The 18,318-nt window shown below is 35.9% G+C and overlaps 1 protein-coding gene across 2 annotated transcripts in view; it reads left to right on the top strand.

Annotated features, from left to right (window-relative positions):
- The first annotated feature begins 2,670 nt into the window (after positions 1–2,670).
- Positions 2,671–18,318, top strand: part of LOC149554103 (ubiquitin carboxyl-terminal hydrolase 2-like) — a 51,245-nt gene continuing 35,597 nt past the window's right edge. The window contains exon 1 of one of the 2 annotated variants that reach the window (XM_089789428.1): positions 2,671–6,219. In XM_089789428.1, coding sequence (XP_089645554.1) covers positions 2,933–6,219 — 3,287 coding nt within the window. In that variant the 5' untranslated portion in view covers positions 2,671–2,932. The remainder of the gene's footprint in view (positions 6,220–18,318) is intronic. The other variant, XM_089789429.1, reaches the window with a different exon arrangement.

Raw genomic sequence — 18,318 nt, forward strand, 5'->3', positions numbered from 1 at the left:
TAGTCCTCCTCAAAGTTGTGCACACCAAAGAAGTGCCCTTTCTGACATTGTTTATGACATAAGATTTAGTTTGACATTGTTAGCCTACAAACTCTTACATCAATTGAGTAGACTAATTATGTGTTACATCAAATTGAATAGGCTTCATTCATTGCATCTTGAGGGCAATAAACAACAAATAGTTACAAGAGTTAGTGTGTCACTAATCTACAAAATCATATTAAGTGAAAAGTCAAAAGGTCATTCCTTCACAAAAAAATGGTTTCCAACCTAGAAATGACTTCAATGTTTGCATTTGTACAAGATCTATCTAAAAAAGAAAAGGTTAAAAAAACTAGGTAATGTAGGTAACTCTACTGAGGCTATAGACGCATGATTGTTAGTAGAACAATGCTTCGTGGAAATTGAGACAACATAATCCTTAGACCTACAAATACCTTTTTGGAAACAAGGACCTATTCAATCTGATATTAGGAATGCCTAGACTATGTAGCGTACCATGAAAATGGATTATAGAACATGCTCTCTCCAAATAGAAATGATTAAATCACATACGCACACCAAAATGAATGCCCAATTCAACTCCTTTAATGGAATGCCATATGTACTCCACCTTTTGCTCTATAAATTTGTAGCTTGATGATGTCATTACTAGTCTTATATATTGGGCTTGTTAAATATTATGCATTGTATTTACCACCACAATCTTCCCCTCATTGCATAGCCATCTAGCTTTTCATTCTCCACCATACACTCTCGGCCTTTCTTGATTTTTTCATATATATATAGGTACATCTTTCTTGCCATGCTTTCCCCGTCCTTTCAAACTTGACATTTCTCCATTCGAGCCTTGGGGTTGGACAAATAAGTAAGAAAAAGGAGATTGTGTGATTCTTAAAAAGGTGGTCTTCACTAATACATTATTCATATATTGGGTACATCAACCCATTGTAATACAATTGCTTATTGCATAATGATATATATTATGTGTATTCAATTAAAATATATACAAAATATTATTCTAAGATTTAGCATTATTGCATAATCTTGTACCTAGCAATAAATATATTTGGAATTATATTTGACGATAAAAAAAGTGTCATGTTGAAATTATATGCTTTTAAAAATGCATTCAAGATACTATGACAAATGCATTCATATTGAATTAATGTTTACTAATCTCACATGTATACAAAACAAATATCACAAACACAAATGATACTTACTTCATCAAATATTTGTAAACAATTTAATTGCAAAATAAAAACTCATTCTAATTATATAAGAAAGTTTCCTTTTAAGTGGCATAACATAAAATAACAAGAACATTGGTTCTAATTAATGATAAAAAAATTTCTAACAAAGATTTGTACCAAAAGGAAAGGAAAGGGAAGGGGCTTTTATAGTCCATGGCACCGGTCATAGTTTTTGGGTTGACATATGGTGACACTAATATGGGACTACCTCATACTCCTTTTTGGAGGTACCTAACCGCACTACAAACAAGGCATACATACCTTCCCCCCCCTCGATGAATCAATGTTTAGATTCAGATCACGTAAGATAATTATTTTATAATTAAGAATTAATGCTATTTGTTTGAATCATCTAAAGATTTTCAAAGGGATTAAATCTTTTATTAAGTTAAAAATTACAGAATCAACATGTACAAAATTGCCTATTGGCTGCTCCCTTGCACCTCCTATAGCGCAAGTGCTAGTTAAGCTTAATTTTTTTTGTGATGTGAATATCAGGATTTAACTGTGTGATTTTGAGTCAAACTCAATGACCCATGTTTCATGAGTAGTGATTCAACATGAATCCATCTCTCATGAGAATAAATGGAACACTTAGCACTCATTGGATCTAGGTGATGCTCATAGGGGTGAAGCACCGGGACTTCCCGAGAGGTCACCCATCCCAGTACTACTCCAGCCTGAGCGCGCTTAACTATGGAGTTTCCTCCACAGTTAAACCCAAAGCTTGCAACCCCATTTGCAAAACCTTCACCAAGTGTTGTGCCTCATGAACCATTCATTAGAAAGCCCCTTAAGCTCATCAATTGATAAGTAGGACATGATTTCCACAGCTAGTCAAATTGTGATGTGAATATCAGGATTTAATTTTTTTTGTTCTTTATTTGATTTGGACAAGGTGTTGTTCTATTTATGTCGTCCACTACTAAAAAAATGGTGGGTTAAAGATGTATATAAACAATAGTCATGTAATTCTTGAGAACCTCTTTTGTATATAATTGAAAGGTCAACAAGACAATGACTTCAAAAGAGCATTAGAATTAGGTTAACTACTAATATCTACTTAAAATAAAATGATAAAAATTCTTTATTACAAATTTAATGTTATATATACTACTTTTGCATCTTATTAAACAAAATAAAAAAATCAAGAAAAAAAGCAAAAAAGAACAAAAACGAAAACTTAAAGAAAAGGACTATTCATCAAAAAAAAAACTTAAAGAAACAAAAACAAGAACTCAAAAAAGTTTCATAAAATTTACAAAATCTTGCAGTGAACGGAAAATATGTAGAGAATAATACGTGGCAAGAGTCGATTATGTGCCTGCTGAGGCGATTTGGTACGTCTACGTGTCATCCGACACGTGTTAGTCGGCCAGAGGTATATAAGTACTGGCAGCTGACTCGCACTTCACATTATGTCAGACTTGGTGGCTCTATAAATGCATTTTGTGGGGTTAAAATTGGTGGAGGATTTGGACATTATTTCCTGCAATCTCGTTAAGGATTCTCGGATAGCCCCGGAAACGACCGTCTGAGACTAGCACGAACAAGTCCGATCTCTTCTCCGCATGGACATATTATTGAAGGGCAAATCTAGACATAAATTTCATTTCCAGGTAAGCTAAATCTATGAATTTATTTGGATAATATTAGTTTGTATTGGATTTGGAATCATGGAAACCCAATCGTCGTCTGGCACGGCCGTTCATAATTCCCCAGCTGCTGAAAGCAGTGGAAAACACGTAGAATGGACGGGCAAACCCTGCCAACATTCAGAAAAAGGAATAGACTTGGAGAAATTAGAGCAGCATATTTCAAGGGTATCTCTTTTGCAATGCCAGGGTTGTGGCGAGCTCAGAAAGGGTTCTAATGGTTCAGCTTCGAAAGATAAGAAGGGGAAGTCTAAGATGTATGTGAAGAAGGGCGCGGCAAAGGATGAGTGGCTTCGAACCTGGATGTGCTTGGCCTGTGCTCATGTAGGCTGCAGTAGCATTTCCAATGCTTCCGAAGTTATAGGCACGGGGCATACTTGGAAGCATTGGCTCGATACGAAGCATCCTTATGCGGTGCAGTGGGGGGAGGATGTTCGCTGCTGGTGTTTTTCCTGTAAAGCTCTTCTGGAATTCGGATTTTTGGAGGACGAAGAGAATAAGGGTTTGGTCATGGTGGGGCCTTCCGCTAGTGAGTCGATGTTGGAGGCCTTGAGAGTTGTACAGGAGAAGCTCGTCAAGGAATCTGTGAAGTTTAGGGAAATTCGGCTTTCTGATGCCATTGTGGAGGATAAGCCGCTGCCATCTGAGGAAGGTAGAAGTGGAAATAGGGGGGAAGATGGAAGTGGAAGTGGAAGTAGGCGTTTGGTTAAAGGTCTGACGAATTTAGGAAACACTTGCTTTTTCAATTCGGTCTTGCAGAATTTGCTAGCTATCGGTGTTCTTCAGGACCATTTTACTAGGCCGGCAGTTGATACCGAAGGACGGCTGACTAGCTGTTTAAGAAAGCTTTATGCTGAAATGACTTCGGAGCGGCAAGCTGCCACAGATTCAGGAGAAGGGTGCTCAAGTAACGGGCTTTTATATGGTGGGAAGGGGAGGGCATTATGGGAGAACAGGAATGGAATTGTTAATCCCGGATCTCTTTTTTCTGCCGTTTGTGATCAGGCCCCTTCTTTTAGAGGATTCCACCAGCAGGATAGTCAGGAGTTCTTGTTATACTTACTGGATTGCTTGAACACTGAAGAGTTAAATACAGTAAAGTTACAAAATGCTTCTTATGAAACGTTTGCCGAGAAAGGGGATGGCAATACTAAAGAATCTGTAGACAGCAACGGAGTTCAGAGTGATAAGTTCACGAGCTTTTTCTCGAGCGTGTTTGGTAGTGAGCTGTCTAGTACCGTATGCTGCTCTGAGTGTGGGCATTCATCAGTCAGTTTTGAATCATTTCTTGATCTATCGCTAGCTATGCCATCAAAACCAAAGCCATCAGGCTCTAACATTTGGGCCTCTTCATTAAGATATACGAAAAGATTAACAAAAACACACGATGGGAATAGTATGGCTGGCCAACGAGCAGTAGAGACAGGTTCGAGTTCACTTCTGAATATATCGGAGGTCAACAAGGAACCACTTGATGAGATGGAAGAGGGACCGTGCTCGCTCTATAAAAGTATAGCACCTGGAGCAGGTGCAAGAGACACAAGCAAATCCGATTTTTCGGAAGATTTTGGATGGATGGACTTTTTGGATGCACCGGCACAATCTGCAGATATGGTATTTCAGGACAATCTGAATACATCAGAAATTACAGAAGTTCTTGCGCAAGAGGAAACTTCGGTGAATGTCTCTGAAACGACGTCAATGGGGCAACTATCTACCAGTACGTCTGCTTGCCAGAATCAAGGTCATATAGATGAGAATGCCGTTTTTTCTCAAACAGAGACATCTGAGAAAAATCTTTCAACCACTGAAGGGGATTTTGGTACTAACGATGACCAGGATATGATGCATGTATCTGATTGGGAAGATAATCAGGAGACAGGACAGGAGGAGGAGCTGCTTCAGATGGTGGGTGACTCAGAAGTTCTGTTTCTTCCTTACAAGGATATTGATGCCGCAGAGGAAGGGTCTGAATCACTTGGATATTTTCAGAATTTATCCTTGGGAAGCAGAGATGAAACTTTAGACAAGCAATCAGGCGATGCACCTTTATCGGGTATAAATCCTGATGTAATTGAGGGCGATTTTGATGGGTTTGCAGAAATGTTTAATGAGGACGAGAACTCCTTCTTTCAAAAATTTGAAGCAGAAGCCGGTGATAATTTTCAGTTAAATGAGGAAAATTGTGGAGATGATATATGGGACATCGAGTTAGCTGGTACAACTGAAGAAGGCAGTGAAACAAACAAGGAAGGTCCTGAAGGCAGTTTTCATCCAATCTCTCTTGATGGTTGTTTGACTGCTTTCACCAGGCCTGAATTGCTTTCTGGTGAAAATGCTTGGGAATGTGAGAATTGTTCTTCCAAGATTTTAAATGATTCTTGCAAGTGGTCTGTGGGTGTGTCAAGGAATAACAAACAGATTCAGTATAAACAAACAGTAATATCACCTTTAAATGATACAGGTACATATGAGGAGCAGGTGCATTTGGTAAATGGTGGGGGAAGCATTAGTGTTTGTAAGGGAGCAGTGGACACCAATTTGAGCAAGCTACCTGAGAAACAAATAGGTATATCTATGTTTGAGTGTAATGGACCTTCAAACATTGAAGGAGAGATCAATAAACATTGTCATCTGAAGAATTCAAGTAAGGCTGTTAGCTCTCACACAGAATCTGTTTCTCTGGGTTTCACTGAAAAGGGCAGTTACATGGGTCAGCACGTTGCTAGGTTCAGTGATTTGGATACCAGTCAAGCATACACTAAACAATGCTATTTCTCGGAGACAGAAACTCCCGACAGAGGTGCCAACACTCTCAAAGCTTGGAACAGTTGTCCAGATAACTTTTCTGGTCAAGAAAATAGTGGGGAGAAATCAGGGAGGAGTTTTGATGAAGATGCATTAATAGACAACAATGCTGAAGCTCATTTGGCAAATGAAAAAGTGGTCACCAATGCACACCTTACCTGTAGGCAAACTGGAAAAAATAAACAGTCTTTTTCGGTGTTGGGAAGAGATAATTTTGATTCCAGAGATTTAATATATGACGACAAGCAGCTAAAAAATGGGAATTTGAACTTGCCCTTGAAAGGCATAAGATTGGATGGAAGCTTTTCTAAAGAAAATGACAAGCAGCCAAAGGGATTGAAGCGAAATGCAACTAAAGTACTTCTCATCAGCAAGGCACCACTTGTACTGACCATTCACATAAAGCGGTTTGGACAAGATATTCTTGGCCGCTTAAGCAAATTGAGTGGCCATCTCACTTTCCACAATAAGCTTGATTTAAGGCCATTTCTAGACCCCAGGTATTTTTCCTTGACATCATTGGAATTTTGATTGAGGTGAATATTTGAAGAATATCACATTTGTTCTCAAGAAATTTTGTTCATCCCTATATTTTTGGTCTGCATTTTATGGGTATCTAAATACTAACAGAAATAATTTGATTCTTTCAACATGGTTTTTTATTGGGCTGTTTAGATTCCACTATTGTATATTATTACATGACATGGTGCAATGCAGCAGTCTGACAATTACATACTTTTGGAGTTGCATATTCTTTTCTTTTCTGTTGCTTACATTGAGATCTTCCTATCTAATTTAAGATCTTCCAATCTGCAATTCTTGGTTAGTGAACTCGATATTTTACATGACATGGTGCAATGCACCAGTCTGACAATTACATAATTTTGGAGTTGCATATTCTATTCTTTTCTGTTACATGCTTACAGTGGAAGTTCTTATCTGCAATTCCTGGTCAGTGAATTTGATATTTTATCTTATGGAGTGGCTTTTTTTGCCAGGAATGGCAGTGTACTTTTTAATATATACCATCAAAAGTTAATCCTTATAGATTTCGTTCATGTAAACATTATCAACTTATGTCCTAGTTTTGAAGTTCTCAAATCTTAGTTCTTATCCTAGAGATCTGCTCATGTTCATGGTGCGGACTGAAAAGTGGACCCACCCTTCATTAGGAATTGACACACATCTAGATTCACTCATTGAATGGTACTGATTAAGTATCATCTGCTATTGAAATACCTTTCTTTACATGCAATTAAAATACTTGATGAATTAAAATAAAATTATTGAGCATGTGAAATTCATTTAATCAACATACAAAAAGAGAGATGCCAAAATGAGGAAGTCCACATGCGTACAAATAAAGAAACAGTCAAAATTTTAAGAGAATTTGGGTCCATATCACGTACTAGCATATAATCATAGGTTCTTAGATGCTCAATCCATTTGCAGTTTCTGTTAATTGTTCCCAAAATTTTTAATTACCTTTGAATGCTTCAATTCCATCTCCTCTAGACAGTTCTGCTCCAAGAAAAATTGACACTTGATTCGTGAAGTTCAGATTGCATAGCTTTACATGCAACTAGACAAATTGGTAGGGGACATTGGCCTTCTGTGAAAAGAGTATTCAAGTCTACCATGGAACATGTAATCTGGGTAATTTATTGGACATATAGGGTTAGGGACCCATATATTAGGAGGACTAGAAGTGGCTGTGTATTTTCCCTTTTTGGTGGAGCTATTAGTTGGATCTCAAAGAAGCAACAAGTTGCTCATTCTAGTATTGAGGTAAAATATATTACTGCTATGCATGCCTGTAAAGAAGCTATGTGATCACAGAAATTTTGCTTAGACATTGGCTTTGCACGCAGGATGGTGAAGGTCAGTTGTGAGAGTCAGAGTGCAACTTCTTTGGCCAACAATTCCACTTTGTACAAAGCACACTGATATTTAATATCACTTATTTGAGTTAATGATTTCAAGGCAAAAAGTTCACAAGACAAAAAATTGACACTTTGGCAAGCATTGTAGATTCTCTCACTAAGTTGTTAAGCACAGATATGTTTGTTTAGTGCAAGGAAGTGGTGGGGATATCTCACCTTAGCCCTTAGCCTCTTTAATGGAATGCTAAGAACACCTACAATAGTTTAACTAATATTAGTGCAAGGAAGGGTTGTAACTTTTTGCAAGGCAATATTGTGATGAAAAGGTGCAACCCTTCCCTCTAGAAGATATAAGAGGAAGCAAGGCATCATTTGCAAGACATCGAAGTAGAGAACAAAGCATTCAAGTAGATATGGGATCTACAGTCTCACATCTGATAGAACTAAAGACAAGAGATTTATATGCTGGTTAAGCATTTGGTATGATAGGAAGTAGGATATATTCATAATTAATCATGATAAAGATTTTGTAAAGCTTTCATCCAATCCACTGTCCCATTATGGAGGGAAGAATGTGCATATGAAAGCACATACGAGGGATGCAAGTAGTGCAAGGTTCCATTCAAGTGGAGTAACCCTGAGTTGGGCTAGAAAGCCAAATGGTGGGCATCATTTTGTGCTCTGAGGCTTGATGGATAGGCCAGAGGTGCCTTGTATGATATCCCATGGTGCACCATAATGTGGATGTATTGTTGGAAAAAGTCTCGAGGGAATCCCAAATGTACGTCATGTAAATATAATGGTTAGAATTCTTGGATTATATGTTTATTCATCTTTCATAATGAAATCTAACCTAGTTGCAGGCTCTATGTCAAGATGTAAAGTTGACAATTTACATTTCTAAATATAATCCATGTCTTATTTGAGAATTGTAGTGCAAGTTAGAGTAATGTCCCTTATAATGTCCCAATAGGGGACATTAAAACTCCTACGTAAGGCTTTTGGAAGTCTATTTCTAGATATCCTTACTTTTTTAATCAACTATTGAGTATTACCAAGCATTAGTATGAACTAACATCATACAACTGGTTAGAAGCATTGATAGCGACATCTACATGATTGGACCTTGTTGGGGACACCCAATTTTTCCTCAACATTGTTAGCCCCAATTGATAATGTGGTTAATCTATGTGAAAGAGTAATATTAGTTGTTATGTTGTCATTGATGTCAAGCCTTAGTTGGTTAGACATTGTGCTAATTCAGTAGAGTGCCATATCATTTGATCGATGAAGAGGATTTGAAGAAAGTATAATGATGATAAGTGTATGGTATTCAATGAGCACTTGAATGAGTTTGACTTTGACAATATAATGTTGTTTTGTTTGTTTTACATGATTTGATTGAGTGTTGAGATCATTTATAAGCAAGACAATTTGGTCAGTGAATGAAGAATCGCAGTATTAACCGAGCTAATACAGTTGTCACCAAGCACCCGATGAAGAAATGAAGAAAGTGTAGTGTCAATCGAGCAATTACAATTTTAACTGAGTCTAGTGTTGACTGAGCAAGATGTAATGTTAATTGAGCATGAAAAGGATGAACAGTTTAAGAAAAGATTTAATTTGAGGCCGTCATTTGATGAAAATAAAGATTGTTCAAGAAGTTTCAAAGATAAGGATGAAGTTTGTTATGAGATCAACGACTGGAGAAATTTGAAGAAGATCCAATGAAGGAGATTTAACAATTGGAAATGGAGTGCAAAGTTCAAGGTGGAAGTACATATTCCTGAGGGCAATGAATATGAATTTGATGAAGCTTTGACGATTGCGGTTAAGCGGTAAAACCTGGAAGATTATAGAGGAATGACAAAAGTTTTCTATTTAAGGGATGAACATTATGTTTATTGTTGTTGATGTTGCTGAAGACGTTGAAGAAGTAAAGGAGAATTGAGCATAACGACAACTGCTAAGTTGATGTGTGAAGAGTGTGAATCAGCCATAAGGGATCAGAAGTTGAAAGAGGAAAGAGATTGAGCGACACAAAGATTTGAACAAGCACGGTTGTGCTAAAACCTAACAAATCATTTCACTGTTACTCTCTAATCATTGTAGCAGGAAAATCTCTTAACCGAGTGGACCTAATAGTCTTTTGAAATCCTCTATGGTGACATTTTGTTGAATGTTTTGTATGTCCTTTAGAGTAGGCCATTCTTTAGAAGTTTTAAGAAATGAACAAGGTCTAGATGATCTTTGGTGAAAATCCTATAACAAGGTCACATTAATAATATGTATGTAACCTTTAACAAGGTTAAGTCTTTTGAAATCCTATATGGTGACATTCTGTTGAATGTTTTGTAAGTCTTTTAGAGTAGGCCATTCTTTAGAAGTTTCAAGAAATGAACAAGGTCTAGATGATCTTTGGTGAAAATCCTATAACAAGGTCACATTAATAATATGTATGTAACCTTTAACAAGGTTGGCTCCTAATAGAGCTCATTTTAGAAGAGTGAAAATTTTGGGTTGGTGGTTCCCAGGTGGTTTTTCCCTTTACAGGGTTTCCACGTTAAATTCTTGTGTCAAAATTGTGTGGATGCTTATTATGTTGCAAGTTTATTTCATGTTTACTATTTATTTCTGCAACTTAGTATAAGGTGGAAGATAACTCTCATTCCTGGTATATTAAGTTGAATGTTTATTGCAAAGTTTATATCAACTTATATTACGATGTTAGATCTGGTTACTGAGCCTATGATCGGAAAGATTGAAGTGTTTGAGTTGGTGAAAAGTGTTTTTAAGGCCTATAGGATAACTGGTTATAACTGATTCACCTCCCCCTCTCAGTTATCTCACAAACATATCATGGCATGATTTATAACATTGTATGAATTTCTGATTTTTCATTTCCATTGTCTTGAGATTGTAGAATTTGGCACATATGTACCCGATCTATTGATTGAATTGAAATGGCAAAAGCTGTAGCTTCTATCTGGTCAGTCACGATTAGCTGTGTTGCCATTATAGTTGTCTTCTTGGTTTGTGCAATCCTTTTATGGAATTCCCCTAGGCTACGTGGTCTATATCTATATTTGATATATGTGTTAGTTTAGGGATCAATTTTAGTTGAGAGCAATTCCCTTGGTTTGTCCAATCCTTTAATGGAATTCCTCTTGGCTACATGTTCTATATCTATATTTGATATGTGTGTTAGTTTAGAGATGAATTTTATTTGAGAACAACTCCCTTGGTTCATATTTCAATTTGGTAAGTGAAGACGTAACCTTTAGCCATAACTTGTCAAGAGAGATTAGGATAACCTAGTACCAGCATACCTTATGTTGGCCTTTGGGACATTTTAACAACTCTCTAACCTTGTAAGGCCAATACATTTTTGCTGATTAGAGCATTGGTGGATATTTGAGGTTATGGAGCAACATTATATGGTTGCTTGGATAGTAAACTTTTTTGCATTGACATCTTCTCTTATCATACAACAATTATGGCCAACAGTTGATAAATAAACATTTTGTCAAGTAGTTGTCATGTAAACTGAATACACGGTAAAATTGAGATATTGGTATCAAAAATCAACCATGGATTTTTTTTGAGTCAAACTCTATAAGCCGTGCTTCATGATTAGTGGTTCACAAGAACCCATCTCTCATGAGAATTAATGGAGCACTTATCACTCGTTGCATTTAGGTGATGCTCATAGAGGTGAAGCACCAGGTCTTCTCGGAAGGTCACCCATCCCAGTGAATCCCTGGACTTACTAGGATTGCAACTGGGGTTGCAAGACTTAATGGGATGGGTGACCTGGTAAATCATGGTGCTTCAACTTTGTGAGCATCATGAGGATGCAATGAGTGCTAAGTGTTTTATTAATTCTCATGCCAGATGGGTTCTTGTGAACCACTGCTCATGCAGCATGGGCCAATGAGTTTGACTCAAAAACTACATAGTTGAATCCTGATTGCACATCACAACGATACCCAAATTGCTTGCGACATGAAAAAGATGATGTCAATGCTGTCCTATGTTGTAGAATGGCTGATGTATTTATTCAAAACTATTGCACTACTACTGTAGATGGAATTTGAAGTCAATCTCAGTCCACCATAGCAAAATTTAGGCCGGTATAGCATTGCTAATGGCTTGCATTCTCACTAGAAGTCCGCAGTCTATGCCTAATATAATTGTACGCTTTGCCTTTTTTATGATGTAATTGGCAATCACTTCTATTTTTCACAAGTAATTAGCCCAGCAAATATTTCAATCTACTGCAACTTAGAAATGAAATGTATAGATATTTATCCATCAGCTTCAATTCTTTAACTTTATCCATCAGCTTCAATTTTTTAATTTTTTTATAAGATTTAGAACATCTCTGAATCTTGGACATATCTACTCACAAATTGGCTAATAGAGTTTCACGGTCCTTGAAATCAATCTTTGCCAAGGTTTCTTGTCCCATGGCAGGAAAGATAAATCACCAACATTTGGGTTTTGAAAATAAAATGTCAAGAATGAATTTTTTTCTTGCTAGCTGTCCTTTTGAATCCAATTTTTAATATTTTTTATATTATATTCATTTGCCCCTCAAAATCATTTTCAACACTACTGTTTACTTTAACTTTACATTTGGGGCCCTGGGCCCAAAAAAGTCAAAATTTCCAAGAACTATCCAAAATTAATTAAATATAAGTTGCCTGTAACAAGAGTGACTTCAGACAACTTAATTAATTAGCTAATTATTCCCCTACTACACCTCAATCAACCTAGAGGAATTAAAATAGGCTAAGGATTTTCACCAATTGATCACTCGTGTGAAAAGGATACTACACATCGTCATGCAGGTTTGGTCAAAATACACACTTTTGGAAATGTGTTAGTCTTTGCTATACTGAGATGATTACTAACCTCTGAAGCATGAACTCTTGTTTACCGGCTGAACCCTTACATCCTTTGGAGCACAAAGCATTCTCAACTTGAATCTAAGGCTAATGTAAGAGCTGGTACATCTTTCGAATATCTAATTCATATCCATAATCTTGACAACCAAAATAGACTTGGACTCTCACCATGATTGCAGGTGACCTACCTTCCCACACTACTGTATCTCCCTCTTCTCTGGCTGACCTCTTGCCCACCAACTTGGAAGGGGAAACAATCATTTCAGCGAGGTCTTTCATGGTTATGCCTTTGATTCAAGAACTTCATGCTTCTTGATATCTCCCACTCTAGATGCTATCTAGGCCAACTTCACTCCTTTTGCACAGCACCTCAAGGACCACAATTTCCTGACAAAATTGAATTTGATAATTTAATCAATGTTAAACTACGCTTTTAATTTTCTAACCAGGATAAACTGATAGTGTTGTCCATAACATCTGTTTTCTTCAGTTCAATATATCATTGAAATTGTTTTTATTGCAAATTTTTAGTTATTCTCATTAATTATTGTGTTCCCCTCCTGGAATCCCACAAGAGTAAGTGAATCCTCCAAATAAGATCAATGGGCCAGGTAAGTGGGTCCGGGATTATGAATGACTGGGTGATTCTTAAAATACTTAATTTTTCTGCCTGTATGCACTGCAAGCATGCTAGTGGTGCCACTGCTACTTCTCAATCTCACATTTGTTCTTGTCTTGGATAGCATCACAACCTTTTGCTGTGCTTCTCTCTCTTCCATTTGGCTAGTGCAGTGCCTCATTCTCAATCTCTTTTGAACTGCCAATCCTTAGCTGGTGTTGCATATCCACAAATTGAATGAAAAGCAGAAACACGAGAATTTCCAGGATGAAGAAAACAGTTCACAGTCCATGCACATAGTCCTCATGGGAGATTTTCAAAGGACAGTAAAAAGCTTTTATGTTAATCCAGACTTTGATGACGCAATATAAGTCATTAAAGTTTTTCAGAAATCTTCTTTCGAAATCTGCCACAGGAAGAGCTATCTTTGCTTTTAACATCATATTTTTACTTGCATATTTTCATGTCTTACCATTTCAACTCTCTTTATTTTGATATTGTTCATGTTGCTACACATCCCATGTGCTCCTTGCATGTCATCAACTTGTGGCATAGGATTATTCTGCTATTCTTGTAAATTAGGTAACTTACGTCAAGATTCCTTAACAACCATATTTTCTGCACCCTATTAGCAATAATCTGATATGAGTCCCATCTTTGAGTGGAAAAGCATCTGGCTGTAGTTTCCAAGAAGAGTAAGGTTAATCATTCTTGGTAGCATTTCATTGTCAAAAGGGGTGGAGAATAGCTCTTCTTTGACTGCTTTTAATCTTGAGTACATGCATGTCATTGCAATAGTCTAGAGTGTGATTGTCTTGAGCCCCTTTGACTAGTTCTATTTCTTAACCCATGCATGCTTTGTGATAGTCTAGATGGTTATGATCTAACCATTTTTCCCATTCATGCATCCAACACAATGTTACATGTCCTTATCACTATTTCCGTTCTTTCTTGCATAGAGGTGGAGGTGTAACATCCCGATTTCCCGGGTCTAAATTAACAAATAACATACTAGAAGAAATACAGTTATCAGTTCGTTTCATAGGAAGACAGTTATATAATTCATGTTCACGTGAATAATATTTATCGTTAAAAATAGTTAGAAAAAATTTCTTAACTTAAAAACTTGAAGTATCATCAAATGTATTTATTACAGAAATTGAAAACTACATACCTCGAAAAATTGAGATTGAAATCAACTAGGGATACTTTTGCAACCACCCAGGTTAGTCCACAAATACACTATAACAATTTCACATGACAACTATCAACTAAAACCGCTATCTCAAAATCAAATGTTGTTTATAATTAAGTACCACTATATTTAAAATTAGGGCATCAAGGCATTGTTTACCTTCGGTTCATTTAGGGCTTCTGATACCACTATATCACTTAGGGCTTTTGCTACCACGGATTCAATTAGGGCTTTTGATACCGCTGTATCATGTAGGGTTCCCGATACCACAGATTCAATTAGGGCTTCCAATACCACGGATTCAAATAGGGCTTTCGCGACGACGGATTCAGTTAGGACTTCAGATTCCCGTCCTTCCGATTGCTTAACTGTGACAGTAACTCAAGGTTAGAAATATACTTATATTTGATATCCATATAAATGAATAACAATCCATGATTCTAATCTTGCATCTAACGGTAACAATAAATTAGCGCAATTTAATCTTACCTCATAAATAAAAATGATATTACCTGTTTCCGATGAACAATTGAATGCATAGCTTATCTCTGTTTGATGCATGTTCGACATCTTGAGAGAGGTGAAACATTGTCAGGGGCTTAACCGCCCAACCTCGAACCTCAACATATCCCCACACGATCTCTAACGAGAAAGGCCTTCCCTACCTGGAATTGACAGGGAATATCTTACCATCCACTGGGCTTCCTGATAATTAACTTCACCATACAACTTGGCAACAGGAGATCACAATAACAAGAATGTGCATGAGCTATTAATTAATTCATATTAATGGTAAATATTGAAATGTCATAAATAATGCTGATTCATATTATTGATGATTCCTTTCTTTTCACCTCCTCACCCTATTCAGGCCTCCAAGCCGGTGATTCCCAGGTGTTATCAGGTTAAAGATCACAATGATATTTTACAACTTCTTTACCACGTACTGGCATCTTACCTGGTGATTTCCTTTTGGTTTCATCATCTCATTCTCAGTTAAATATATATTTCAAGATGGATCTGATTCTAAATTGGGTTGATTTACTTCCTTATCATGGATCCGAAGATAATTCAAGTAGCTCTACATATTTGAACATAATATATATATATAAAAGAAAGAATAAGAGAACAAACCTTTTAATTTCAATGTCATATCAAATTTGGATGTGTTCCGATTTAAACACCTTTATTTGAGTTTACAACATAGTTCTCAAATGAATAAAACAAAATACAAATGGTGTAAACACATCTATCCTTTCCTAACATCCTTAACATTGGAAATTAGCTTATCTTAGTTATAAACAATATTTCAATTTGTATAATAAATTTGGTTAGAGAAGAAAAGCCTTCCAAGGAAGATTTGCTGAATACTGCACATTCGGGTGTTATAATGATGAACAGATTTAAATTGGAACAATACTATGGCAATCGAATGATCTTGAAAGATTATAAATCTTGGAAAAGATGGTAGCCGGCTTCAAACATTACTTTCATTATTAATAAATTAAAGCTAGAATGGAAATATGTATGGCTCCCTTCATAGTTCGTTTTTCTCTATTACATACCTTTAAACAACAATGAATATGCATGTAGACTTGCATTGGTTTAGACCTACGACTAACTCCACAACATGTTGAGATTTGGAAAGCATTATAATCAGAATCCTTACGTGACTTTAATGCAATCTGAGAAGGGCCGATACTTTGGATGAAAATGTCTTCCTTGTTATGGTTTCCACATCTGAGATCCTTGGTATATGGTATTGGCTTGAATTGCCTAGAAAGAAAAATCAGAACTGAGTTATGTTGGTTCAATAATACTATCCAAAAGGATTTCAAAGCTTTGAGAATATTAGTCCGACTAGGAATGTAAGAAGGAAGCCATAGGCAAAGGTGAATGCCGAGATACGAGAAAGGTTTGCATAAATAATATTGAGCCAACCTTACGGCTACCCAATAGTTACAAAGATCATTCGAATCTTTAATCAATCGGCTAAAGGAAAAGAAAGAAAGAAAAGAAGATAAAAGGTTTTAAAAAAGTTATTTTTAATTATTAAAAACTAATAAGAAACATCACTTAATTAATAAATAACAAGAGCTCAACTCTATGGCTTCCATCCGTTACAATAAACCTTACAAATTCCAATCATAAATTCAACTTAGATCCCCAAGTAATAAATTGATTAAAAACATAAAGGAGAAGAGGAAAAAAGATTATAAAATAGTTCCAAATGCCAAATATTAAATTGATTCCAAACCAAGTGCTAATTGGCTTAAAGCGAGGAATAATAAAATAGAGTTATGATCCAAACGTTATTAAATTATTAACATTATTACAATCTTATAGGTTCATATAAACATTCATTTTATTAAATTATAATGGTGCTGAATCATTTATATATTATATGCATGTTTATAAATATTAATTAAAGTAATATGATGAAAGATATATTAAAATCCTTTAAGATACATTTTATATTTTAACTCAATTATTTTAATTAAATTATTTATTTAAATAACTCATGCAGTTCCATAGATGTATCCTATTTCAAATTGCTAGGTCCTCTACCTGTCTACCCAGTGATGGTGATGCCCCGCCTAATTCTTTTCTGACAATGGTTCCACCCCTTTGACATGCTTCCTGCAAGGAATTTCTTAGTAAATAAATTATTTATTCATAAATAATTATAAAAGGAATTTCTTAGTAAAATTATTTATTCATAAATAATTATAACAATTAACCTTTCATCTTAATTCCATGAATTCACGATTAACGATCAACTAACATATCATCTTCACTTGAAATCATAACGACTAAATATCAAATTAAACTGCCAACTGACCTCATGTGAACCTCAACAGCTATATTTCAAGCTAGGTCAAAAATTGGGATGTAACAGGAGTGTTGATTGTATTTTGAAAAATGTTATTCAAAATCTGCTCAAGAGCATTTGCTTGGAAGTCAAATGTAACAACACATTTTTTGTTGCTTCTTATATTTTAGCATGCAAAGCATGAGATGGAATAACAATTTTTGCCTATTAATACAGAATGCCACCTCCTAGGATTTTGCTCAGAACATGAAGATACATCGGCAAGGTGAAATATAAATTTTGACCATAGAAGGAAGGTGCTATCTCACACTATATAATTAGTATGACCACCTTATAAGTTTCAGCTTGATTTGTCTAAAAGCAAGAAGTCACTGCTTTCAAAATGTAGGCTTGACCTGCTTACTTTTTAATAAACATTGCTTGCAATTGTTTTAAATTTCTTAGAGATGCTCTCGCTGTACTGATCAAAATTTAACTGTTAGCTAAGAGGCAATATGCTAGTTTAGGGACTTGATTTATTATAAGCCACAATTAAACAAAACTGAGCAATATAGGATCGCCAATAACTAAATAGCTGAACAAATGATTTCTAGAGCATTAAAAAATGGACAAATTCTGTAAGAGAGAGGTATGACCTCTGCTTACATGCTCTGAATTCAGCAACTATATAACTTCAAAATATTAGCGGACTTACCAAAAATAATAAATTAGGTTTCGTGGTGAGTATTGAAGATCACTATGCTTGGTAGTGACTCTTGCCCTCGGAAGTTGAAATGGATAGTTGGATAATGTCAAATTTCTTAGAGATCAATAAATGTCGTTGAAGTTATTCGTTTGGGTACCTCCATTTGTCAAGTTCACAATTCCAATTCAATTTGCTACCAAGATGTTTGTTAGGTCATTTCATACAGGTCCAGATAACTTGCACGATGGGGTTGCATAGGAAATCAAGTATATTGTTTCACCGTATGATTTCATATATTCACAACCTACCAACTTATATGACCTCTGCTTACATGCTCTGAATTCAGCAACTATATAACTTTAAGATATTAGAGGACTCACAAAAAATAATAAATTAGATTTCGTGGTGAGTATTGAAGATCACTATGCTTGGTAGTGACTCTTGCCCTTGGAAGTTGAAATGGATAGTTGGATA

The sequence above is a fragment of the Cupressus sempervirens genome, chromosome 6 (genome assembly GCF_028749045.1).
Source record: "Cupressus sempervirens isolate cs-2001-9-10 chromosome 6, ASM2874904v1, whole genome shotgun sequence".
Lineage (NCBI taxonomy): Eukaryota > Viridiplantae > Streptophyta > Pinopsida > Cupressales > Cupressaceae > Cupressus > Cupressus sempervirens.